The 24,703-nt window shown below is 51.0% G+C and overlaps 2 protein-coding genes across 3 annotated transcripts; both read left to right on the top strand.

Moving 5' to 3' along the window:
• Positions 1-602: 602 nt before the first annotated feature.
• Positions 603-3,380, top strand: LOC122375029 (1-acyl-sn-glycerol-3-phosphate acyltransferase alpha-like). Of its 2 annotated transcripts, none has more exons than XM_043354171.1 (2): positions 603-653; positions 1,795-3,380. In XM_043354171.1, the coding sequence occupies exon 2, from the start codon at positions 1,804-1,806 to the stop codon at positions 2,611-2,613; it is 810 nt and encodes a 269-aa protein (XP_043210106.1). In that variant the 5' UTR covers positions 603-653; positions 1,795-1,803; the 3' UTR covers positions 2,614-3,380. The 2 variants fall into 2 exon arrangements, with proteins under 2 accessions (XP_043210106.1, XP_043210107.1); XM_043354172.1 differs by lacking the exon at positions 603-653 and adding an exon at positions 661-755.
• A 3,531-nt stretch (positions 3,381-6,911) lies between these two features.
• Positions 6,912-24,130, top strand: LOC122375028 (hypoxia up-regulated protein 1-like). The gene is made up of 16 exons (XM_043354170.1): positions 6,912-7,153; positions 9,945-10,092; positions 10,457-10,722; positions 10,965-11,170; positions 11,601-11,778; positions 12,098-12,434; positions 12,730-12,927; positions 19,574-19,758; positions 20,050-20,303; positions 20,587-20,869; positions 21,198-21,450; positions 21,733-21,906; positions 22,132-22,245; positions 22,538-22,658; positions 23,035-23,199; positions 23,559-24,130. Exons 2-16 carry the CDS (start codon positions 9,967-9,969, stop codon positions 23,597-23,599), a joined length of 2,901 nt encoding a protein of 966 aa, XP_043210105.1. The 5' UTR covers positions 6,912-7,153; positions 9,945-9,966; the 3' UTR covers positions 23,600-24,130.
• The last annotated feature ends 573 nt before the right edge of the window (positions 24,131-24,703 follow it).

Genomic DNA, 24,703 nt, shown 5'->3' with positions numbered 1-24,703 from the left:
AACTAAAAAATGGCCTTGGAACAGAGCCAAGTGTGGTGCTCCATTTGTTTGTTTACAATGATTGTAGTGCTGATGTATTTTTAGGACTCTGAACGTCGGCTTATAAAAAAATGAAACGTTTTTACAAAAATTGTAAGGCAAGTAATATTTATCTGAAAGAACTAAAATATTCAAAAGCCAAACACTATGAAATACATGAATCGGAACGAAAAAGTAACCCAAAAATCCAGCCTAATCACCGGCTCCTAAAACTGCAAAACAATCAGCACTTTTCCCCGCAACTCGTTGTCCAGACGTAAATATGCCGCGCGCTCTGACTTCGGCCAAGAAAAATGCGTCAGCTGATCATTGTCATTTCTGCCACTTGCGTGTGGTGAAATGGGGTCATAACTTATAAGACGGCTTTTTCATATCAATTATTTTACATAAAATCATATTTCAAACCATAAATAATGTTCGACAGCCAAATAAAAGAAACAATACCAATACGGGCTTACAGTTTAAGGCTCGACATTGTGTTGTCTACGATTAGACAGCTGATAACTCATTCCCGTACGTCGTATGGTCGTAACACTATAATGACCTTTGCTTATTGTCACAAGTGCGCCGCATTTTGGCCGCATTCGCGATTGTTGCCCGACGCCTGTTTGAAGGTGAGCCCACTACAGTTGTTATGCATATCTAAAAACCGAAAAACTTTTAGGCGAAAAAGGCACTATTCCAGGCCCATTTTTGATTTTTTTTTGCGATATTAGGTAAAAACAGAAGCTTCTTATCCTAGGAAAAATAAAATGGGAAATCTTTCAAAGGTGGCACACTACCTTTAAAACAAACTTCTCCCCATAAAATTGTCAAGTTTGCTTTCTATATTAGCGTAATGACAAATTTTCCTTGATTTCAGGCACAAGCAGATCCAGAAAGGCAGTCTTGGATGCTACCCCAAGAAAGTTTCTCAAAATTAAAAAAAAACATTTTATGATTCCCTACACACCGCTGTGCGGTTTTAACTTTTAATCAAACGTTTCCAAATACAAGTTAAGCTCTCAATTTATTCTTGAAAATCATGAATTTTGGGTGCTGCAGGGTGACATTGGTCCCAAGTGTCCCCCAGATCTGCCAGTGGCTATTAGAGACAGTTGCCCAAAATGCCCTTGCCCTGCTTGGATCTGTGAGTGGATCCATATAACTTACAATGTGTTTTTCTTAGGACAAGTGCAAGTTCTGAACTTTGCAGTGTGTAAAAAAAGTTTAGGCATTTTAAGTGCAGCAGGTTTGAATGGATTCCCAGTCTGGCTGGAATTCCAAGTCCCAGTCAAATTCCCATTGAATTTGATTTTACTGTAGTTTTTATATCACAAGTGAAGATTGTGGTAAAATGATAGGTTTTGTTTAGTGCAGGCAGTGCAGATTGCCAGCCTGGTTAACACTGGATGGTTCAAATCAAATTTGTCACCCTGACTGATGTGGCTTGTTAACTGCTGCCAAGCTTTGCAGGCTGCTGACACATAACTCATGAGTGATAACCCACATGCAAGTGCAACATGCATGAAAGGCCAAACTGCATAGTGCATATGCATTCATTTGAGGCTGGAGGGCTTGTGAAGTTGTTTCAATACCTATTTAGATTTGGAAGTGGACACGCGATAGGACAGCTGTCTGTCCAGAGTGGCTGTCTCTCACATGGCACTATCCAGCCAAAGAGACTGTACCTATGGTTTTGGCTGTCCTGGGCAGCAGTCTTTCGCTATGCGAGTCATTTCAGGGGTCATTGTGTGATGGTGTGGGCTGTTTCAGGGTGTAGCCATGTGGCTGGAGGCACTGCTGCTGCTGGCCATGCTGTCGGCGGCAGTGCTGTACGACTGCAGCAGACGCTGCCGCTACCTGATGCGCCAGTCGGTGCTGTACCTGGGCGGCCTGGTGGTTGGCCTGTGCGTGACCCCGCTGGGCCTGCGCCGGCCGTGCGACCCGCGCAACTCGCTGCTGTTCACGCGGCCGCTGCGCGCCATCGGCTGGCTGCTCGGCGTCGAGTGGCAGGTGCGCGGCGCCGAGCGGCTCTGCGCCGACACCGCCTGCGTGGTGGTGGCCAACCACCGCGACGCGCTCGACGTGCTCGGCATGGTGGAGCTGTGGCCGCACTTTGGCCGGCTCGTCACCGTCATGAAGCGCGAAATCTGGCTGGGCTTTCCGTTCGCGCTCGGCGCCTGGCTCTGCGGACAGATCTTCATCGACCGCTCGAACCCTGCTCGCGCGCGGCAGTCGCTCCTGCACGCCCAGCAGCGGATGTGTGACGAGCGTCTGGCGGTGTGGTTCTTCCCGGAGGGCACCCGTAACCGCGGCGCCGGCCTGCTGCCCTTCAAGAAGGGCGCCTTCCACATGGCCGTGTCGGCGCAGGTGCCCGTGGTGCCGATCGTGTTCGGGCCGTACCAGCACTTCCTGGAGCCGCGCGAGTGGCGCTTCGAGCCGGGCCGGGCCGTGGTGCAGGCGCTGGAGCCGGTGCCGACGGCCGGCCTGACCGCCGAGGACGTGCCGCGTCTCCTGGACCAGGTGCAGCGCAGCATGGCCGAGGTGTACGGACACCTCTCCGACGAGCTGCTCAGTAAAAAGGCAGCGTAGCTCGGCCACTGCCTCTGCCCGCTTCCCGCCCAGCAGTAGGTAGCCGGTGTAGCGCCGTATTTATTTGGTGTATGTTTCTGCACAGTGTTCTGAAGCACTTCACTAATCGTTCACTGGATCAATTCACGCCCATCACTCTTTTAAAAGAACGTAGATGTGATTCACCCCACTCGTCGGTAGGATAAAGACAACCACTAATTGTTTCCGTGTTAACCATAGGAACCTCCGTGATACAAAACATGTGCTTGTTGAGCCAGAAACAAGTAGCCAAAAGCGAGACTCGTGCTGCTATTTGCGGTTTAGACCGATCGTTGTACTCAACATATCTTCTGTTCAGGGCATTGCCGCATGCGATCAGGCTACAATGTGCGGGTTTAGTATGTATGTTTAGGTAGTCCTATTGGTTAGCTAATTGGCGAAGTTTTCATGCATGGACCAGTGTCACGTGCCGCGCTGTCGGCTGAGGCTTGTATAGTCGTTGGTAGAACAGGCTGGGTATGTCGTCGGTTTTGTCATCAGGTAATGCTAGCTGTGACAGCGTCGTGGGTATGGCTTCAGGGGAATGGAGCGGTGACTATAGTTAGGTAGTCCTACATGTGAATTATCTTTATAGTGAAAGAGTGAACTGATATTATTCTGAACGTACGTCCATCACAAACGTACGGAATCTCTGTATTTTTCTGCATTTTCTTGCCTGTGTTCCCTATATGGCTGCTTTAGTTTGTATTGCCAAATTACAAATATACAGTCAACGCGACCATTTGCAACTGCCATCTTCAATGATGGGTGTTGGCCGCTGTGCGTCTGACTGAACGCATCGAGCGGACCGAACCGTGCGCTGGAGGGTTTGCTCGGTAGCTAGCAGTGCATTATCGATCGAGATGATAACGCGGCTCGAGTATGACGGTTGGCAGTGACAAGTGCGCTACTGGGAAAGATCGGGGACATAGTTCAGAGAGACAAGGTCCACAAGGCACGGTGACGCCCGGAAGTGTGTCTTGTGAAGTGTGTCTTCACGCAGATAAACACCATGTGTGCCCTATGCTTTATGGTCAGATAGAGCACAGAACATGACAGAACATAAGGCACACATGGGGTTTATCTGCGTGAATAATAGATAGATGTGAGCCGAATAAGTCGTATCGATTTTACCATTGTATGCTGTCGACGATTAATGCATTCGCAGTCCACATATGGCCCCTGCAATAGTTAAAATGGTTTTGTTGCGAACGCTTCTCAGTTTTGTATGACCTGTATACGCTGTTATATTTTTCCAAAATTGCATGAGCTAATACCCTTGCGACTTGCGAGCGCATTCGACTGTGTGTGCTAGGTATTGATCATTATCCTTAGTGATAATATTGACTGATACCTGCCCAACTGAATCCCTCGGAAGGGTTTCCTATGGACTTTCGCCTATCTTTGGACGTACGACCTACGCCTCACCTATCGATTTTCAACATAACATGCCTCGACCGACCCCTTGGATGAGCGGTACGACGGCACTGCCCGCCGTTTGGCTTTGGCCCCTCCCCCTCCCCCGGGCCGACTCTGGTAAACGCGGCCATCGCGTCCCTCCGATAGTCTGACTATCGGCTGGTCGAATATCGACAGCAGTATTGAGTGATGAGCATGTCTCATCGTCCAAGATTCTTATGTCTCATCATTCATCCCGCATCCCATGCCCGAGTCTGATACCTCCTATTATTGTGGCGTGAGAACTGATCTAAACCACCTCATACACATGGATTCGTGCTTTCAATTTCATTCACTCTTGCGAGTTTTTTTTCTTTCTTTACATTTGCATTGTTGGCTGTTGTATGTTGTCTGTGTGGCGTCGTATATGACGTCTCGACCATCGTAGTTTTTCATCAAAGGCTCCCGATCAAAAAAGCAAAGGACAATGATAGACTTAGGAAAACCTGCCGAATCGAATGATATGCGATATTTATGACCTCCTTTGGTTACCGTCTGAGTGGTTTTGAGTTTTGACCCGATCTTGACTTGTGGTCAACATCTAGTTGACTTCAATCAACCAAAAAGTACATCAGCCCATGTGTCTGCGCATGACGAGCACGATTGTGCAAAATCTCGACTCAGCGACCATTTTTGGCATAATTATCCAAAACCAAACCCTTTCCTTGCAGCACTTGACCTGACCTCAGAGGTCACTTCCTTATCTGAGGCGTTCAAATCGTGTCCTAGTCTCTGCGTCTCGTAAGGGTGCACAGTGCACACGCTCTTTTTAGTCTGCGAGACTAGCTAAATTAGGTGCGAAAGGGCGGCCGATTAGGAGTGTTGCCCTCTGGCCGAGGGGGTGGGCGGCCGGCGAATATTCCGAATAACACTCCTCGTCGCCGTTTCGCACCTAACTGAGCTAGTCTGCGGAAAAAAACGAGCGTGTGCACGGCCTCCCTCGGGCTTGGCGTTTGTGGAAAACCGATAGGTCCGACGAGGGGTAACAGCGTCATGCAAGGCCCGCACTGAAAAATCTAATTCCAGTCGTCGGTCATCGGACTTGTAAGGAGTATATGAACGTCAGGGTATCGTGCCATCTTCTTCCCCCCCCGCTCCCCTTCCTTCTTGGCCGTCGTACGCATTATGAGAAGAGGCATAGTAGGACCAAGGCTCAGTGGCATGTTTCTGCTGGATACCTACGATACGATGATGCGAGTCATAGGCGTGTCATAAACTGTACCTATCGACCTCGACTACGCAGCTACAGGAAGTCGTTTATTTATCATCCACATGGGTGCGGTACGCTTGTGACTTCATCTATTTATACATAGTGTCGCGAGACTAAGTTCAAGAACGTACTCGCTTCCGTGGCCCGTGGGCATGCGCTGGTTAGACTTTGACCTCGTCTCGCTCTTTTAGGCTTAGGATGTTTATAATATGTGGGGAGCCGGGGGTCGAATGGCTCCTCTTTGGTTTTTCGTGAAAGTTTTCTCGCGTACAAAGCGGCGGATCGTGAAGAAATGTACATTGTACAGTAGGTACCTACCCTCCTGTTAATCATTTGTGCACTCATCCTGAACATTTCATGACTAACTCAAATGACATTCCTCGAATCGATGTCAGCCGTTCATGACTGCTTAGCGCATGCTAGGGTACACATAGGTACTTATGACACTACTCATAACACGCTGTAACTTATAGCATCGATTTCATATACCGAACACTTAACTTCACATCAACATAGGTAAGGAAAAAGACGTAGGTACATACATCCAGTGGCGGATCCAGGAAAACTCCAAGGGGGGGGGGGGGGCATGAATCGAAGTGGTGCCCCTACCTATACCCAAAATTAAAAACTCAACGGATTTCGGCCACTTCATTTTGATGCTGCCCGATTTTCAGTTAAAAAATTGTGTGTGTTGCCCCTGGTGGGCCTGTGGTGCCCGTGCTAGGCCGCAAGTGCCCCTGACAGGTTTGTGGTGCCTCTGGAAGGACTGTGGTGCCCCTGACAAGTCTAAAGTGCCAACGACAGGCCCGCGATGCCCGGTGGCCTGCCAGGGGCCCATGGTGCCCCTGCGAGGCCGGTGATGCCCCTTCTAGGCCGGTAGCGCCCCTGGCAGGCCTGTGATACCCCTGCTAGACCGCCGGTGTCCCTGGGCCCTGACAGGACTGTGGTGCCATTGACAAGCCTGAAGTGTCCCCGACAGGCACGTGGTGCCCCTGACGGGCCCAAGGTGCCCCTGCGAGGCCAGTGGTGCCCCTGACAGGCCTGTGGTGCCCCTGCTAGACCTTTGGTGCCCCTGGCAGGCCTGTGGTGCTCCTGCAAGGACTGTGGTGCCCCTGGGCCCTGACAAGCCTGAGGTGCCCCTGACGGGCCCATGGTGCCCTCGCTAGGCCTGTGGTGCCCCTGACAGGCCTGTGGTGCCCCTGGCGGGCCTGTGGTGCCCTTGGTGGACCTGTGGTGCCCCTGCCGTGATAGTGCCCCCCGGGAGGCCCAAGGGGGGCATGGCCCCCATGGCCCCCCCTGGATCCGCCACTGCGTACATCTGACATCAACATTTGAAAGGTGGTTTGTTATTTGATTGTTATGTGCGGCCGACTTTCGGAGCCATCAACCGCGTTTGTTCTCGTTGCTGTACGACAATTATTATTATTTTTCACTTTAAAATTATTTGCTTCCGCTTAATATCAGCTACCTATGCACACCTATCTGATCCCAAGTCCCTAAAAAGAGCGATATTTTCCACATGCCCTTCATGGTCGTGTACATTAAATGGATAACATTACATTTTAGTAGTCTCTTCTTTTTCTAGATTGATGCATTTCTTTAGCGCAGCTGCGGCGTTCAGAAATATCCGCAACAACGTAACGTAATGACACGTGTCATGGTATATACTGCCTTGCGTGTCATAAGGAAATAGGCTGGATTTGTGGTTACCGGCATTCATTTTCTGAGCGGCTACTTGATAGTTCGCTCTGCATACTTACTTTTCCCTTGCCAGCTTTTGGTGGGGATTTGATACATTCTTCGTCAGAGAGCAGAGCACCTATCGGAGTTGTGCCCTGCCACTGCAGCAAAGAGGTGAGAACCGAGTCTCAGTCTTGTCCCACTCAAAGCGCTGGTTGCTTTGGGCAGCTTAAGTTGGTATTGGGCTGCCTTTTTTATAAAGTAAGGAATTAGGGTGAAGAGATCCTTTTGCAAGTTAAATGGAAACCAGCCTTTTGCTCAGAAATAATGAATGCATGGAAAATTTGGAAAATGTGCTAGCCATAAGTTCCGAAAATGTGATGGGTACAGTCCACAGTAGAAATAATGTGCGGTTTCAGTCATTGATATGTTCTGCTTCTAAAGCTTAGGAACAATTAGCCAGGCTACAATGAAACTTTGAATGTAGTTTACATGTATATATTGTCACCCTTGCAGCTGCAACTTTATCTATTGACGTCTTCTTTTCTATCGCTCCGCATTAAAAAAATTGCCAGTTTAAGTCATCCATCAATATTTGTAAAACCCCACATTACTTAAGCGGTGGGCTGTGCGTATATGCTTCAAAGTGCTGCAGGAAGAAGTGCTATCTCATACTGCTGCTTCCAGCCCTCACAAAAACAATAAGTACTAAGTAGGTATTATTACACATGGAATTTCCCTTTTAACCTGATGTAACCAATACTTACTTAACATAAGTTTTAGTGGAGAATTCCAGTTCTCATGCTTGGACTTGGACTGCACATCCCAAAACCTTGTGAAAAAAATAGAAGACAAAAAGTTGTAGCAATTTTCTTGCTGAAAAACATGCATCCCAGGATTCCCAGTGTTGGTTTTGTCTTATGGCATGCACTTCACCCAAAATTTTTATTCTGATTGATCTTCACTTTTAAAGACAACCTTTCAGTTGCATAAGGGGAGATTTAGCCTCCTCCAACTTGTCTGATATATATTTTTTTCTGTTTTCAAGGGTTGATTTTATTTTCAATGAAGTTTTAAGTAGGCCCCTAACCTTTTTCCTCTAATGTCCTATTGCATCCCAAAGTTGTGTTTTGTGCTATTCTGTGAAATGCATGTCAGTTGGGGGAGGTTTGGTCAATGGTTGTCATTTTTAGCACATGCCATTTTTGGCAACCATGTGCTAAAAATGACAACGCTATCAGCTATTTTTAGCAACGATGAAGCCGATTTCACTCCTCAGCGAGGAAATCACGATTTTGGAAATACAAGCACTGATTTTGGAAAAGAAGTGCTGCCACCTGGTGCAAGAAGAAGAAACCAGCTTTAATATGGCCGTTGTTTGTATGGTAGTCCAACGTTGAAGTATACCCTTTTTTGTGGCCCGAAGTTGGAACTTTAAATTGAAGCATCCGAAAATGATCGATATTGATCGAAATCATGATGTTGATGAAAAAAATAATATGTTAAGTTGAGAGAGGAGGCCATTTTATCCAGATGCGGTGGTTTACTTCTTGAAATTATTTTTGCTTACGACGACTGCCATGTAATGAGGGATAATTAGCAGCCGTCATTAGCAAAAATAATTTCAAGAAGTAAACTACTGCATCTGGATAAAATGGCCTCCTCTCTCAGCTTAAAATATTATTTTTTCATCAACATCATGTTTTCGATCAATATCGATCATTTTCGGATGCTTCAATTTTAAGTTCCAACTTCAGGCCACAAAACAAACTACCATACAAATAACAGGCATATTAAAGCTGGATTCTTCGTCTTGCACCAGGTGGCAGCACTTCTTTTCCAAAATCAGTGTTTATCTTTCCAAAATCTTCATTTCCTCGCTGAGGAGTGAAATCGGCTTCATCGTTGTCAAAAATAGCAGAATCGTTGTCATTTTTAGCACGTGTGACAAAAATAGCACGTGCTAAAAATGACAACGATTGACCAAACCTCCCCCGACTGATGTTAACTTCATATGCATCCCTCAAACCACTAATCTTCCATTTTTCTAATAGCTTGCACTTTGCAGGATTCTCCAACCATATCCTCTTAAGCCTTTAGTTAGACAGAAAAAAGCAGAAAATCCTTTTTCTTACCTACTAGTTTTGTGACTTTTGTTAAAATATTACTGAAAGGTCAAGATATATCAAGATTATCTGCTAGAGGTATCTAGCATTTCCATTCAAACAGCCTTTTGTGCCAAAGTGACTGAAATTCAACACATCAAGTGTAAATGTGTGCACAAATGGATGCATGTACTTGTAGTTTTTTCACATACAGTACATACCTTTGTGAGTCAATTTGACCTGACATAACCCAAACAAATGGTTCTGACTCTGAGTATCATAATAACATGGAGTTACTATACATGACTAACTTAAAGGTAATGACATCAGTTTAATAAACCTTATGAAATAATTTCTGACACAATATTCTTAAAATATTCACATTTTTCACCACATTCTCTTGTATATGTCATATAGTCATAGGCTGGTTTTCCCAAGACAGCAACCAATTATGGACACAAGCATTAGGTAAATTTTGTGCTTCCTACCATCAGTTACAGAGCTGTTACCTGAACATTATAAGCCATCTCCAATTCTCCCTTACCCTGAAGTGAGTGATTATTGTGGGCTTTTCTTCTGCATTGTTGTGGGCACCTCTGCTTCAGTGATATCATCTTATATTGTGACTTTCTTGCATATCAGTTTTTTCGAGGAAAGGCTCTTAATTCACAATTTCTGATTGTGAGATATGGCAAGCTGCAGCTATGGCTGAATATCTAGGTTATGTTCTCTGGCATCCTTTACAGAAGTGGTTAAATAACTCATCATCCATTAGTATCCACAGGCCATTATACAGCCACTCTAGCATGGTTTGGAGTGGACACTGCCGCTGACTGTGATCCTGCTCGCTGTCCCGACAGACGCTCGCTCTCCGCTCGGACCATGGGCGGCCTTCCGCGGTGTTTGTTGGCAGCCGGCTGCCTGCTGGCCACTGTTGCCCTCAGCAGTGGCATCGCTGTCATGTCGATTGATTTCGGCTCAGAGTGGATCAAGGTCGGAGTAGTTTCGGTAAGTGAGGTGGCTGTTGACACTCAACATCAATCTAAGAACAACTGCAGTCTGCAGTTATACATAGTTGTGCACAGTGTGCCATGAACTGCTCAGCTACCTTGCCCACACTTGTGAGGACATTTTATCACTACATGCATGCTATGACATGTCTTTCCCAACGAAACGTTTTCCTTTTGACTTAGGAATAGTCAATTAAGTCATGCTACCATAATCAGGAAGTTTTAGATAACGTTAAATAATCTTAAGGCACATTCTTAGTAGGTTTAATTGTTGTTGCTCGTAGAGGGGTGCCACCGGCTAAAGTGCAGCATACCACGGTGGTGGGTGGGACCGGCCTGATCCCTCACTCTCCTTCCCACAGCCCGGCGTGCCGCTGGATATCGCCCTGAACCGCGAGTCGAAGCGGAAGACGCCGGCGGCCATGGCGCTGCGCGACGGTGAGCGGATCTTTGGCGAGGACGCGCTGACGACGGGCGTGCGATTCCCGGCGCTCAGTTACCAGTACCTGCTGCGTCTGGCCGGCAAACAGTTCGACAACCCGGCTGTGGCTCAGTTCGCCGCTCACTTCCCGTACTACACGCTGGAGAAGGACCCGGCCCGCGGCACCGTCCTCTTCAGACACGACGCGTGAGTTATATCGGGTAGAACCATTGATGATATCGCCGGATTTGATGCTAATGGGTTTGAGTGCTTTAGGTTAATATGCCAGCAATGAATTTTATCGCGCCCTATAGTTGGGGCCACCTTCATCGCATCTGAGAGCCAATGGGCCCTCGTCTACCACATGCTTTGTCAGTACGAATATGATGATGTATGCACAGGCACACGTCTTGGTATTGCGTACTCATTCTCGTTCGCTGTTCACACAGTGAGACGACATTCTCGGTGGAGGAGCTGCTGTCTATGATCGTGACGCAGGCGCGCGTCACCGCCTCGGAGCACACTGGCCAGACGGTAACGGACGCCGTGATCACCGTGCCGGCCTTCTTCAGCCAGCCGGAGCGGCGCGCGGTGCTGACGGCTGCAGCACTGGCGGGGGTGAAGGTGCTGCAGCTAATCAACGACAACGCTGCCGGTCAGTGAGGGGGAAGAGAGGGGGGAGGGGGGCTGACAGCGACTGGGGTAGACAGTGGCTGGGCACTTGGGAGTAATTGGTGTTTAGGGAGTCGTCTATAGGGTGCGACGCATTGTGCAGAGATTCGTGCATTGCACTATCTTGAGCAGCTGTAGATATGCGTGTGTTTTCCCGTTAAATTTAATCAATAGAGCGGGGACTAAATACTTGCAGCTGTAGCCAGTTGACCTTTCCACTCGAGCTTAATTCATTTGCTTGTGTATTTTCTGGGAGACATATTACTGACCGATTTTGCTGCCAAGTACCGGGCAGCTGATGTTTTCACCTGACCGCCCATGCGGCAGTCGATGAGGACACATTGTACTTTTTTGTAAGGGACGAGCTCTGTTGTGTCAACTCATCAGAGTGACTCCTGACCTAACATCTACAGTGGCGCTCAACTACGGTATGTTCCGTCGGAGCGACTTCAACGCCACCACCCAGTACATCATGTTCTACGACATCGGCGCCGACAGCACGGCGGCCAGCCTGGTCGGCTACCAGCTGGTGAAGACCAAGGAGCGCGGCTTCACCGAGACCAACCCGCAGCTCCAGGTCCTCGGATACGCGTGAGTGGCGCAGACATGAGCGGCAGGGCCTGGAATCGGTGTAATGGACTAGCACTGATCACAAAAAGAAAAAAACTGATTACCATTTCGCTGCTTTACACCCATTTATGATTTACAGCTGACTGATAATGTGACCGAAAGACCTGCGTCATGATTGGCGTGGTAAATTATATAATTTATGCCACCGATCAGCATCCATTACTGAATTTCATCTATCTTTGTTATACGTTGACCATTCGTGGTCATTGGCCTATAAAGCCCAGCCTAGCAGCTACTGTCCTCTAACATTGCCCCTTCCCTCTGACCCTCCGTTTTGCAGCTACGACCGGACACTGGGCGGCCTCGAGATGACGATGCGCCTGCGGGACCACCTGGCCAAGGTTTTCACCAAGAACAAACGCACCAAGGAGGACATCTACTCCAGCCCGCGCGCCTTGGCCAAGCTGCTCAAAGAGGCCGAGCGCGTCAAGAAGATCCTGAGCGCCAACGCCGAGACGGTGGCCCAGGTGGAGGGTCTGCTGGATGAAGAGGATTTCAGGCACACTGTGACGCGCGCGGAGTTCGAGGATATGTGTGGCGACCTGTTCGGACGCGTGGTGGAGCCGCTGGATGCTGCCGCGCAGTCGGCCGGCGTGCCGCTTGACGCTATCGATCAGGTGAGGCCGGACGCTCTGGGTGCAGGGGGTCTGACGCGATATGCAACTAGTTGAGTGTGTGGCGAGGTGATGGTAGGGCTGATATGGGTAATAATTGACTGCCGGGCCGCATGTGATCATGGCGGGAGCTGGAAAATGAGGAGAGGGCTAAGATAAGTACTGGTGGGAGCTGTGGGGAGCAGAGGAGGGCTGAGGTAGACACTGAATGCCCTCCCTGTCTATAGTTGATCCTAGGTGGGAGCCGGGTGGTTAGAGGAGGGCTGATACAGACACTGACTGACCTCCCCATCTCCAGCTGATCCTGGTCGGAGCCGGTACTCGGGTACCCCGGATCCAGGAGATGCTGCAGAAGCGCTGGGGCCGCGAGCTCGGCAAGTCGGTGAACACAGACGAGGCGGCGGCGCTGGGCGCCGTGTACCGCGCCGCCGACCTAAGCACCGGCTTCAAGGTGATGAAGTTCCACATCAAGGACTACGTCAAGCAGCCGATCGGCGTGAGTACGGGGCATGACGCCCCTCTCCACAACCCCCCCCCCACACTCACCTTAACCACAATCAAACTTCATCAATGTTGGCAGCTGTGGTGAATTCGGTATCCCTCCTCGATCAGCCCTAGCGACTTATCCTAAGTCTGCTGCCATTGCATCATATTGTTTGAGTGTAAATGGTGCAATCTGTGCAGCGTCTGGTACTGAGCATAGTCATTAAACAGATGCGCTCTATGGATTTGTTGTGTTGTTGTCTCCGACGCCAACAGTCCTCAGACTTGCACTCTCATTTATTGCGTCCGCTCCCGGTCACCGACTCCAACACAATGACCGCCTCTCGGCGGCGACCCAGCACCGCGCCGGCCGCGCAGGGCCACGCCCCTGACATTCGGGGCCGCGCCATAAACCACGGGCGTCGCGGTTCCTACGCCCGCGGTCGGGCCCGCGCCACAAGGGCCGAGGAGCCACCGCCTACGCCGCTATAACTTAACTACGCCACACTCCTCCCCCCTAAAGAAATTGCCCCTACAGGATGGTCCTCCTGAGTAACATTAACGGTACACTTTCAAAACAACACAAAACGAGGCAACCACACATCATGTCAACATGAACACTCTCGCTGCGCTGCTGCTGCCGCTGCTATTGCTGGTGCCGCTACTGCCGCTGATGCCGCTCGTGGAGTGATGCCCCGTCTTCTTAACCACTTCCAAGGTATCCCGTGGGAGCAGGTCACTGATCTTCCGGCAGCCCTCTGGGATCAGATGGACCCCATCTGGGAGGTATACCATGGGATGCTGCCTCCGCCGCCTGTGAGTTAGCCTGTGGCCGGGCTTGCCCTCCTTTAAACAGATTCGCAGAATTGAACAGCTAGCGCCTGGAATCGCTCTGGTGGTCTTACTACCCTGCCCGACCGGGTTTTGTAATAGCTGTTGCCCTCTACCTGCTCTGTCCGCGCAGCTCCACTTTCCTGTGCCCTTGGCTGAAGGAGTTCCCTTTCTTCCACCTCTGCCTCCAGGCTGTCATCATCCCGAGACTCGTAAAATGACAGCCGACTGCTCCGACACCACGGTGTCCCCCGCTTGGCATGTTCATTCCGTTTACTATTTGCAGATGCTGACCCATCAGCCATCCCCTGAGGTGGTCGAGCGTCCTTCGTCCCAGCTCCTGTTATCTGGCGACCTCGCCTGCGGAAAATCCTGCTCGAGAAGGCTGGTTTCAACCGGTTGTGGTGCACATTCGTCATTCTTCCTCCTGGCCCTTGCACCTTGTGCACCACACTCTGCTCTCCATACGATTTAACGATGGTGGCCGGCCCCTTGTATGGGAGGCCAAGCTTTGGCTTACCTCCCGCTGCCGCCGTAGGGTCTGTCACCCACACCTTGTCTCCCGCCTTGTAACCAGTAAGGTGCGCTTTCTTATCGCATCGTCCTTTCATCTTCCTGGCTGCTTCTTCCGATTTGGTTCGAGCGTCCTGGAATGCCTTTTGCAGGGTTCGTGATCGGTCTTCCAAGAAACTTTGGACCTGCACCAGTGGTTCAGGTGGACGGAACTTTGCATCCGCGGGAAGACGGGCTTCCTGTCCATGGACCAGGAAGTAAGGAGTGTATTGTGTTGTTTCGTGTTTCGATGAGTTGTACGCCATAGCCGCTGCTCTGACTTTTAAATCCCAGTCGGAGCCCTGTGGCTCGATAAACTTTGAGACGACGTCCTTGAGCGTCCTCATAAACCGCTCCACCATCCCATCGCTCTCTGGGTGGTACGGTGTTGTTCTTGTCTTTTCGATACCAAGCCTTCTGCATAGTTCCTGGAAAACGGCCGACTCAAACTGCCGCCCTTGGTCTGAATGAAGCCGCTCCGGAACTCCAAAGTCGTACACCCACAACAGCAGGCAGTCTGCCACCGTCTCAGCCTTCTGGTTTTGCATGGGGTAGACTTTTACCATTTTGGAAAAGTAATCCATTATTACCAGGGCGTAGCGGTTCCCTCTGCTAGAGCAGGGCATTTCAGTGATGTCCATTGCCACACGTTCAAACGGTCGGCTCACAAGTTCAGTTTGTAGCGGTGCTCTTGCTGTGGTAGACGACCGGTTCCTGCGCTGACACAATACGCAGGATTTGCAGTAGTCCCGGACCTCTCCGTACGCACCAGGCCAGTAGAACCTCTCCATCACTCGGTCTAGAGTCCTCCGGAAACCCATGTGGCCCGCTGTTTCATCATCATGCAGACTCTGAAGAACTTCTTCCTTCTTGCTCTGTGGGACCAGGATCCTGAAGCTGGTTTCTTCATTGTGTTTCCTCACGATGCCCAAAACATGGTCTCTGATTTCCAGGTTTTCAAAATTTCTGGCAAAAATCCGTCGCTTCCAAGCTCCTTTTGCCTTCGAATCAAACCGATGCACCTCGCCATCCTGCACCCATCGAATGACCTCAGACAGCACCTCGTCTTCTTCCTGGACCGTCCGCCAGTCTGTTTTCGCGAAGCCCTGTCCGCTGTTGGTAGACCTGGACATCTGGCTCGCCTGGTCCTCGGCTTCTCGACAGACGGCTGTCGTTCCGGTTTGGTGCTGACTCTGTTCTGACGTGTCATCTCCATTGCGATTCAGTGAATTTGGCACCTCACCGCTGTCCTGTTCCTTCGCACCCGCGAACGGAACGGAATGGACCGGGGGCATGAGCGACCCTGCTGTTGACTGGACGTCAGGCGCCACCTCTGGCGTCACCTCGCCTCTTGCAGGTCTTCGTGAGAGTGCATCAGCGTTGCCGTGACTCTCGCCCGGTCTGATCTCGACCTCGAACTCATAGGAGCTGAGCTCGACTGCCCAGCGACCTCTTCTGCCCGTAGCGTCGTTTTCAATCACAATCGACTTTGGTAAGTTTCTCAAAGGTTTGTGGTCTGTGCACACCGTAAACGGCGAGCCAACCAGATATTGGCGGAAGTGGCGTATCGACCACACAATTGCCCAAAGCTCCTTGTCATAAGTTGGCCATCTTTTTTCCGACTTAGACAGCACTTTACTGGCGTAGGCGACCACATGATCCTCACCATCGACTGTCTCGGTGAGGACTGCGCCTATCGACGCGTTGCACGCATCGGTGTCCAGCCTGAATTTGCCTCGGAACGTGGGCAGTCGTAGCACCGGTGCGGAGGTCAGCACGTATTTCATCCTTTCAAAAGCGTTCAACAGCTCGGGTGACCAATCGAGCGGGCCCTTTCGCGCTGCAGCCTCTCGTAACAGTCTAGTTTCCTCGGAATACTCCTTGACGAACTTGCTGTAGTAGCCACACAAGCCCAGGAAGCTCAGTAGCTCATCAGCGTTTTGAGGTTGTGGCCACTGAGCCACCTTTTCCACGTTTCTCGGGTCTGGAAGTATTCCTCCCGACATGACCTTGTGTCCCAAGAAGGTCACTTCCTGCCTCCCCAGGAGACACTTGCTCGGCTTCAGCTTCATGCCAGCTCCGCGGATCCTGTTGAACATCTCAGTCAGTGTCTCGAGATGGCCCTTTTCAGTGCCGTTGAAGACAATTATGTCATCAATGTAGACCAGGCACGTTTTGTTGTCCATTCCTGCCAAAATGAGTTCCATGAGCTTCTGGAATGTTGGTCCAGCGTTTTTGAGGCCAAAGGCCATGACCTTGAAGTGATGAAGACCCTTGCCTGTTGTAAAAGCGGTCTTTTCTCTGTCCTCTGGAGCTATTTCGACTTGCCAGTATCCTGACGCCATGTCCAGCGAAGAAAAATATTTCGCTCCTGCCAGTGTGTCCAGTGCATCGTCCACTCGGGGAAGGGGATGGGACATCCCCTGAGTGACGCTGTTCACAGCTCGCAGATCCACACAAAATCGGTAGCTTCCATCTTTTTTCCTTACCATCACAATCGGTGAGCACCACGGACTGGTGCTTTCTTCTATGACGCCGTCTCTGAGCATCTCGACCTTTTGTTGTTCCACTTGATCTCGCAGCTTCAGTGGTATTCGGCGAGGCCTCTGCTTGATCGGAGCGGCATCTCCCGTCTTAATTTCATGTTGAGTGAGATGAGTCCTTCCGATATCATCGGCGCCCTTGCTGAATATGTCAGAGAACTCACGCACCAGCGCTTCTAGCTCTCGTTTACCTTCTTCTGACAAGTCACAATTCTCCAAATCCAGACCTGGAACAGTCGTGACTGAAAGCTGTGCTGCATCCTTTGACGCATCTGCCTGCTCGCAGATATCGTACAAGTCCTTTTCTCCTTCCGAGATGGTGAACAACGTTCCTACGTCTGTGTGCTTCATGATTTTAGCCTCGGTCGTGCCGGTATTGACCACTTTGATCGGGATAACCCGATTGTCTCGGACGATCGCCACTGAGCGTGGCACCCATAGATGTTCCGCGTTCTTCTTCTCACATGGCTCTAAGACTCCCTGGAAGCTCTGGCCTGGGTCCATTTGCGACCCACCGTTCAAAGGTTCGACTTTTGCCAGTACGAACGCTTCTGAACGTGGAGGAATGATCGATGTCTGCAGAATGCGTACCCTTGATCTGCTCGGTTGAACTTCACTGTAAGATGGCAGCGGAATTCTCAATTTCCCAATGCGGCACTCGCCTGCCTCATCGTCCAGAACCGAGCGATACCGACACGCGAAATCTCGCCCCAGTACCAGGTCTACAATGAGGCCTCGTGTCACCGCCACTTTGCAGGTGAATGTTTCCTCTTGGATCCTGAATCCAATCTGTCTACATCCCAGGATGTCAATGTGTTCTCCAGAAGCCCCGAGAACAGAGGAGGCTGACCGTTGATCAATCAACCGGTCGCCCTGCTCCTCCAATGAGTTGGCCAGCTCTTCATTGATCAGTGAGAAGTCCGCTCCAGAGTCCAATAAGGCCCAAATCTGCCTCCCTTCCAACATCACCTTGATCATTGCTGCCGTCTTCCGAGGCTCCTCGCTTTTCCCAGCTGCTTCCCGCCTCCCGGTCGCAGCTGCGCTTAGTTTTCCGACAGATGCTGGCTCTGACGGCTGAGCTCGGGTCGCTTCCGACAGGTAGCCATCCAGTGACCCGCCTTTCCACAGCACATACAAAATGCTTCCGGTCTCTCGGTCACCTTTTGTCTTCTCGGTGAGGCATGCGGACAGTTTCTTCTAAAGTGACCCGGCTCCCCACAGCCGAAGCACCTTGCTTCTATTCTCTTTCTTTGGCGGTCCATTTCGTCCTTTGAACTCTGCGCCTCTCCGATCGCAGCGACGACGCCCAGTACCTCGTCCAGCTTCTCCTGCAGCCTATTAACTTTTTGTTCGAGCTGGTCTGCTGAGCTTGACGCTTTTGCTACAAGCACCTGGTCGGACGGCCTTTCCTCTGCGTCGCTCGAGCCACCGACGGCTCCGATAGCGGCCAGAGCATCCCGAGTCCGACGGAGACATCGCACCTCTTTTACGGCCTCGTCTAGAGTGCTCAAGGGCTTGTCCATCAATTTTGTCTGTAGCCAAGGCTCCTTTAACCCACACAAAAATTGACTCACTATAGCCGACTGTAGGTCTGAGAAAGATTTCTCGGGGTAGGCCCTCTTGGCCAACTCCTGGATTCTGTCGCCGAAATCCTCGAATGATTCTCCTGTTTGTCTGATAGCCTGGTTGAGGTCCGAATATGCGTGAATAGTGTTCACGTCTTTCCCAAAGCGTGCGCTTAGAGCTTTCTTGACCTCGGCGTATTGTCTTCGCAGCTCTTCTGGCATTGACGCGCACACGTCCAATGCCTTACCATCTAGGCATATAAATAACGCTTCGAGCCATTCGCTTTTGTCCCCCAGGCCTGCCAATAGCTCAAACCGCTGGATCCAAACATCCCAGCCTTCATCATTACCTCCGTCAAATTTCCTGATCCGGGATGTAAAGCGCAGAAGTTTATCCGACTGGAATTTCTGGCCTGTCTTCTCTTTCTCATCCATTTCTGTTTTGTGCACCGAGTGACAAGCAGAGTACACCTCTCGCTGCCCCCGCCTCCAGGTGAGTTATCGAGTGAGCAGTGGAGTGCACCTCTCACTGACCTCGGCACAAATAAGAATACCAAATAGTCCGGAGCGACGGGTGCCCTAACCGGGATAAGATACTCGGTAGAAGAAGGCAAACGTAGGCTTCTTACCTTCGACCGCGCCAATGTTGTGTTGTTGTCTCCGACGCCAACAGTCCTCAGACTTGCACTCTCATTTATTGCGTCCGCTCCCGGTCACCGACTCCAACACAATGACCGCCTCTCGGCGGCGACCCAGCACCGCGCCGGCCGCGCAGGGCCACGCCCCTGACATTCGGGGCCGCGCCATAAACCACGGGCGTCGCGGTTCCTACGCCCGCGGTCGGGCCCGCGCCACAAGGGCCGAGGAGCCACCGCCTACGCCGCTATAACTTAACTACGCCACAGATTCATTGATCTGACAAGTATGGGGGCATAAGCTGCTTTTGAAAGATCGTTGAGGTAATCCAATTCCGCTCTGGACCCTCATGAATCATAATCCTATCAACGAACTTGTTTCCTCGTGGATGACATTCGATGTCTTTATTTTCAAATTATAATATTTCCCTGAATATGTCGGCCGTCCGTGATTACTCGTAGTGTCCCGCTCTGCGACTGACATGTGCCTTGACCGAAGCTTGTCCTTGATTCCCCACCCCCGATCACACCAGGTGGACTTTGAACGTGACTCCGAGGAGAGCGGCATGGTCACCACGAGGAAGGTGCACCGCAACCTCTTCACCCTCGGCAACCCGTACCCGCAGAAGAAAGTCATCACGTTCAACCGCAGCCAGCAGGACTTTGGCTTCACGGTCAACCTCGGTGACCTCAGCCACCTGCCGCCGGAGGAAGTCAGGTCAGTTGACGGAACGCCGCTATATCAATGGCAGTAGTTTGACTCCGTAGGCAGGCGCTCCAATTAGTGTTTAGCATCCTGTCTGTGTCTGCCTCTGTCTTCCTGTAACCCTGCCTATGTGGATTGTGACAGCTGCTCTTTGCCCGTCTCTCCACCGCCTGTGTCTCGGTTCGTAAGCTCTGTATCTCGTCTCCATCCGTCTAATACAGCTGACCTTTGTGCCTCTGTCCCGTCTCTTCTCCTCGCCTCTTTGTATCAGTTCCCGTCTCTGACCTCTGCGTCCATCCGCAGTGTGATCGGTGGCCAGAACCTGTCGTACGTCCTGCTGGACGGCGTGGCAGACATCTACGCCAAACACTCGGGCGAGGGAGTCGACTCCAAGGGCATCAAGGTGCACTTCCAGATGGACGACAGCGGCCTGCTGCACCTGACGGGCGCCGAGGCCGTGTTCGAGAAGCGCGGCGTCGGCGTAGAGGAGGACCAGGATGACGCCGGAACCCTGGCCAAGCTCAGCAGCGCCTTCAGTAACCTGTTCAGCGGCGACGGTAGGTGGCCTGGCCGGGGTGACCCAGAACAGTTCATAATGCGGCTCTCGTGAATAGTCAGAAAGCTCTGAAGCGCGTTTCTTTTGAAACAAGGCATCACGATTTTTCTTTCGTTTTTTTTAGCCTTATATTTACTGAAAAACAAGTTCGTGGTTAGCCGTAGCCTTTTGTTGATTATTTTCGCTCGCTGTTCGTTTGTGGGCGTGTGGTTAGGGCTGGTATCGTATCGCATGAGCTCTGACCTCCGTGTTCACTATTCATGCTCTACCCCTCTCCTTCGCAGAGGAGAAGGACAAGGACGGCAACGTGGAGGAGGGAGAGTCGGATAGTACGGCACGTGCTGCCAAGGACAAGGATGCCAAGAAGGAGAAGAAGGACACCGACAAGAAGGAAGACAAGAAGGATGACAAAGATAGCAACAAGACGGCCGACGAGACGAATAAGACGGCCAAGGCCAAGGAGGACACGCCCAAGGTGAAGGTGGTCAAGGTGCCGATCAAGTTCCACGTGACTAACCTGAACGTGCCGGATCTGGAGGGCGAGGCACTCGAGAAGGCCAAACTCAAGTGAGTATGAACTCGATTCACTCGTTCTGTTAAGTCAGATTGGTTTTTATCCTAGGCTCCCAATAATTGAAGCCGGTGGGCATGTGCGGAAGGCCAGTTTCCCTTAGTTTCACAATAGTCCCATTGTGTTGAGGCTCATTAAAAAACGCAATTTTTAGGTACTGGCTAGAAAGCAATATTTTTATTGTAACGGTAAGGCTGCCCAAAATTCATTCGTAAATAAGCGTGAAGAAGTGGACTGATAGTTCTACGCTGGAGTTTTCGATCGGGACTCGGGCTGTTGACCGCTTGGTATTTGCAGAAATAATGTGTTACTTTATCTCTGCAGGATCGCCGACCTGGACGAGGCGGACCGTCAGCGTAAGCGACGCGAACAGGCGCGTAACGCTCTCGAGTCGTACACCAACGAGCTGCAGTCTCGGCTGTACGACGAACCGTATGAGGAGGCGTCCACCGAGGAGGAGCGCGAGACGCTGCGCACCAAGGCCAGCGAGATGAGCGACTGGCTCTACGAGGAGGGATTCCACGAGACGGCCGCCGTCTTCGAGGAGAAACTCGACGCCATGAAGAAACTCACCAAGGTAAATTACGGAAAAGGCAGCGGTAGAAGGTTGTCAACGTACCTGGCATTTAAACGGTAGTTCACAGGTACCCTACTCACAGTGTTCGGGACGGCTCATCGGTTTGAAGTATACCAACAGAAACACTTGTTTAGAATTTAGCTCCATGTCTTCCGACGGTTGGCGTGCAAAAAATGTGTCTGCGTGCATGCCGGTGTATGAGCGACTCCGCAATAATGTCTTCCCCTTTGTCTCTGGCGCTGTACACGTTGCATGATCGTCCATGTCCGGGCGTGTTTCCAGGCGCTGTATGACCGTGTGGAGGAGCACCAGAAGCGGCCGGACGCCGTGCAGGCTCTGCTCGATATGCTGAACGCCACCGATCACTTCATCACTCAGTCCGAGGACAGTGTCAAACAGGAGATCATCTCCGAGACAGATCTGAGCGGTCTCAAAAAGATGGTCAACTCGACCAAGGTATGTGGCAGGCTTAACCAAGCCTCTACGATTTTAATCATGCAGTGAGTTCCAACTAAGCAGCTGAGTCCGTTTTGCCAGGACTCTGCTCTGCGGAGCCGGTTGCCTGCGTGCGTGCGCTGGTTGGTGTCTTGTGTGGAGGTACGCCTGCGTGTGTTGTTTGTGTGTATTTTATGGTGTTGCAGTCCGCGCCTCTTGACCCCTGCCGTTTGTCCCGTCATGTAGGAGTGGCTGAAGGCGAAGCAGGCCGAGCAGAAGAAGACACCGCTCACCGAGTCGCCCAAGCTGCGGCTGAAGCCCATGGCGGAAAAATACGTCAGCCTCGACAAGGAGGTCAAGGTGCGTACTACATTCATAGTGACGCTAGATAGTCACTTGATAGTCGTACACAACTGTAGCCGGATAGGGGTGGTTCCACTCTACAGGACCTTGCTTACATTGAAATCACATCGATACTTGGACCACGTCCTTACGATCTCCCACTTTCTTCATCCCCTCCTCCGTTCCCTCTCTTCCGTTTTGCGTGGTAAGACGTGGGCAGTGGACACTGGACAGTGTTTTCGTCTGGGCTAGCGCATGACATCCCTCTGACCCCTTCTCACTCTGACACTGTCCCCTTTCTGGTCCCCAGTACGTGGTCACCAAACTGAAGGTGGGCGCCGCCAAGAAGATCCGCGATGAGGCCGACGCCAGGGCCAAGGAGGCGGCCGCCAAGGCTGAGGAGGAGCTCAAGAAGAAGGCTAAGGCAGCCGGTGAGTGGGTGTTAGAATACGGTTCTACCTATATATTGTATGTCCCCGTCAGTGCCGTCACTGACTAATTCCAGCACTGACTGTAAAATGGAATTGTCTGTCCGTGGATTTGTCGCATGAGCTCTTAAATTCGTCCGTGCTGCAACAGCTTTTCGATTGAATTTTAACAGTTTTGAATGTTTTGGACGTACTTCCGGTGTGCATACTGTTGAGTCAGTCCTGTGTTTGTCTTTTCATGTTCTTAGTTTCATACTATCAGCTGTTTCGCTAACGTTTGACGTGCCCTAACCGCACTGAGTTCCTCACCACCTCTCGCCCGGGCCCTTTGTTCACCGGCCTGCGGAGTGAACTAACCGCCAGCGCCGTCCTCTCGCAGAGGCCGCCTCAAACGAGACGGGGGAGGGCGCCGCCGAGCCGCCGGCCGAGCAGGGTGAGGCCGCGCCGGCCGCGGACCAACAGCAGGCGGAGGTGGAGAAGGAGGCGGCCGCCGAGCCGTCTGACGCGTCCGAGGAGAATGACGCAGAGTCGGATAAGAGGAAAGGTACGCGCGTGGTGGCCGGTTACGTACGCGGCCGGCCGTGGTACCGGTCCCGTTACGGCTGGCACACGGGACTCCGGTGACTTGGGGCGGCGGCACTGCGGCATCTGAGACCGAGGCTATTTTATCATTGAGACGGGTCGTCTTGCACGGCTGTGATACCGATTGATTTTTTTTTTTGCGGAACAAAATAAACAGTTCTAACTTTCTTCTCTTTTCTTTTGAATGGCTGAACATGTGAGTGTGTTGTGAAGCTACTCTTACCTGCTTGTGCTAAATTACCTTATTTTCAATTTATTTCCAACGACCTTATGCTCAATGTCGGGCAAGTCCACCGCTGACACCGCTGTCTCTGGTTGCAGACGAGGAGCAGCCTAGCCCTGAACTGCACACGGAACTGTAGCCGGCCAGTGAGCGGCGCCACCGGGCCGACCGAATCTCCGGCCGACGAGCCGGCCCACTCAGAGGACATGGCCGACGGCAGCGGCCCGGGGGCGCCTGACCCCGGGGTCACAGCGGCCCGGCCGCAGAGCGGTCTCTTTTGACGAGTGCTGACGGAGTGGAAGGGCGCTATGAGTCAGAGATGGATGTTATTATTTATTGCCGCCGGTGCATTATGTTCACATTCCAAGCTGGTGACTGTATTAGGCCGGTGGCACCGGGCCCGGCCCGTCGCGCGTGTTATGTGTGTTGGTGTGGGGGAGGGGGTCCTTTCCTTTGCCCAGCTCCGGGGGCAGTGCGGCCGGACCGACACGCCACCAGCCGGAACGCACATGCTGATAGTATTGTGATTGGAATGTGAATGGTAACGAAATTCAGGGGTGTGGACTGTGGATGTTATGGTTCTTATTCTTCACGGACGGAATGGTTTGAATGCACTTGTTTTGTTAGAACAATTCGATTGTAATGAAATAAAGCACCTTTGGAGGATTGATTGGTCTGCGTTTGTTTGCTTGTGATTACAAACCCATATGGAGCATCATTCAAATTCACTAGACCGGATGATTGAACAGAGAGTTTTCGTCGAAATGGATTTACTTTTTGCGGTTTTGCGAAACCCTCTCAAATGGCTAGGTTCAAGATTACATCAACATGGAGCATTATTACTTTACAACTGGATAGGATGAATGTGGGCGCATTTGGTAGCACCACTTAAAGCGAATCTGGCGCTCTTGTTTCAATACTCGATTATCAAAATAATGTTCAGCTTTCGGTTAAAACTGCTGATCTAGCTTATTGACGTCAACTCAGAATCAGTTCACCAATGAACACAGCGAAAGAAACAAATTGAGACACAACCTTCCCCAGCTAGAACAAAACTACTCTGGCACTAGAAATCCCGTGTTGTTTGTATAGTTATGGAATAAGTTGAAAAGCGTGTTGCTTGAGGAAGTTATTATTAAGTATTTGGGAAATTTTAGGTAATTTAGTAATTTTTTATGTGCCTTTGTACTCTCATCCTCTCCGGTTTTCTGTCTCACTATTCTTAAGTTCATTTATGCTCCTT

Source organism: Amphibalanus amphitrite, unplaced genomic scaffold (genome assembly GCF_019059575.1).
Source record: "Amphibalanus amphitrite isolate SeventyFive unplaced genomic scaffold, NRLGWU_Aamphi_draft 001761F_arrow, whole genome shotgun sequence".
Lineage (NCBI taxonomy): Eukaryota > Metazoa > Arthropoda > Thecostraca > Balanomorpha > Balanidae > Amphibalanus > Amphibalanus amphitrite.
Note: the sequence above shows the minus strand (reverse complement) of the source record. Positions and strands in the feature narration are given on the sequence as shown.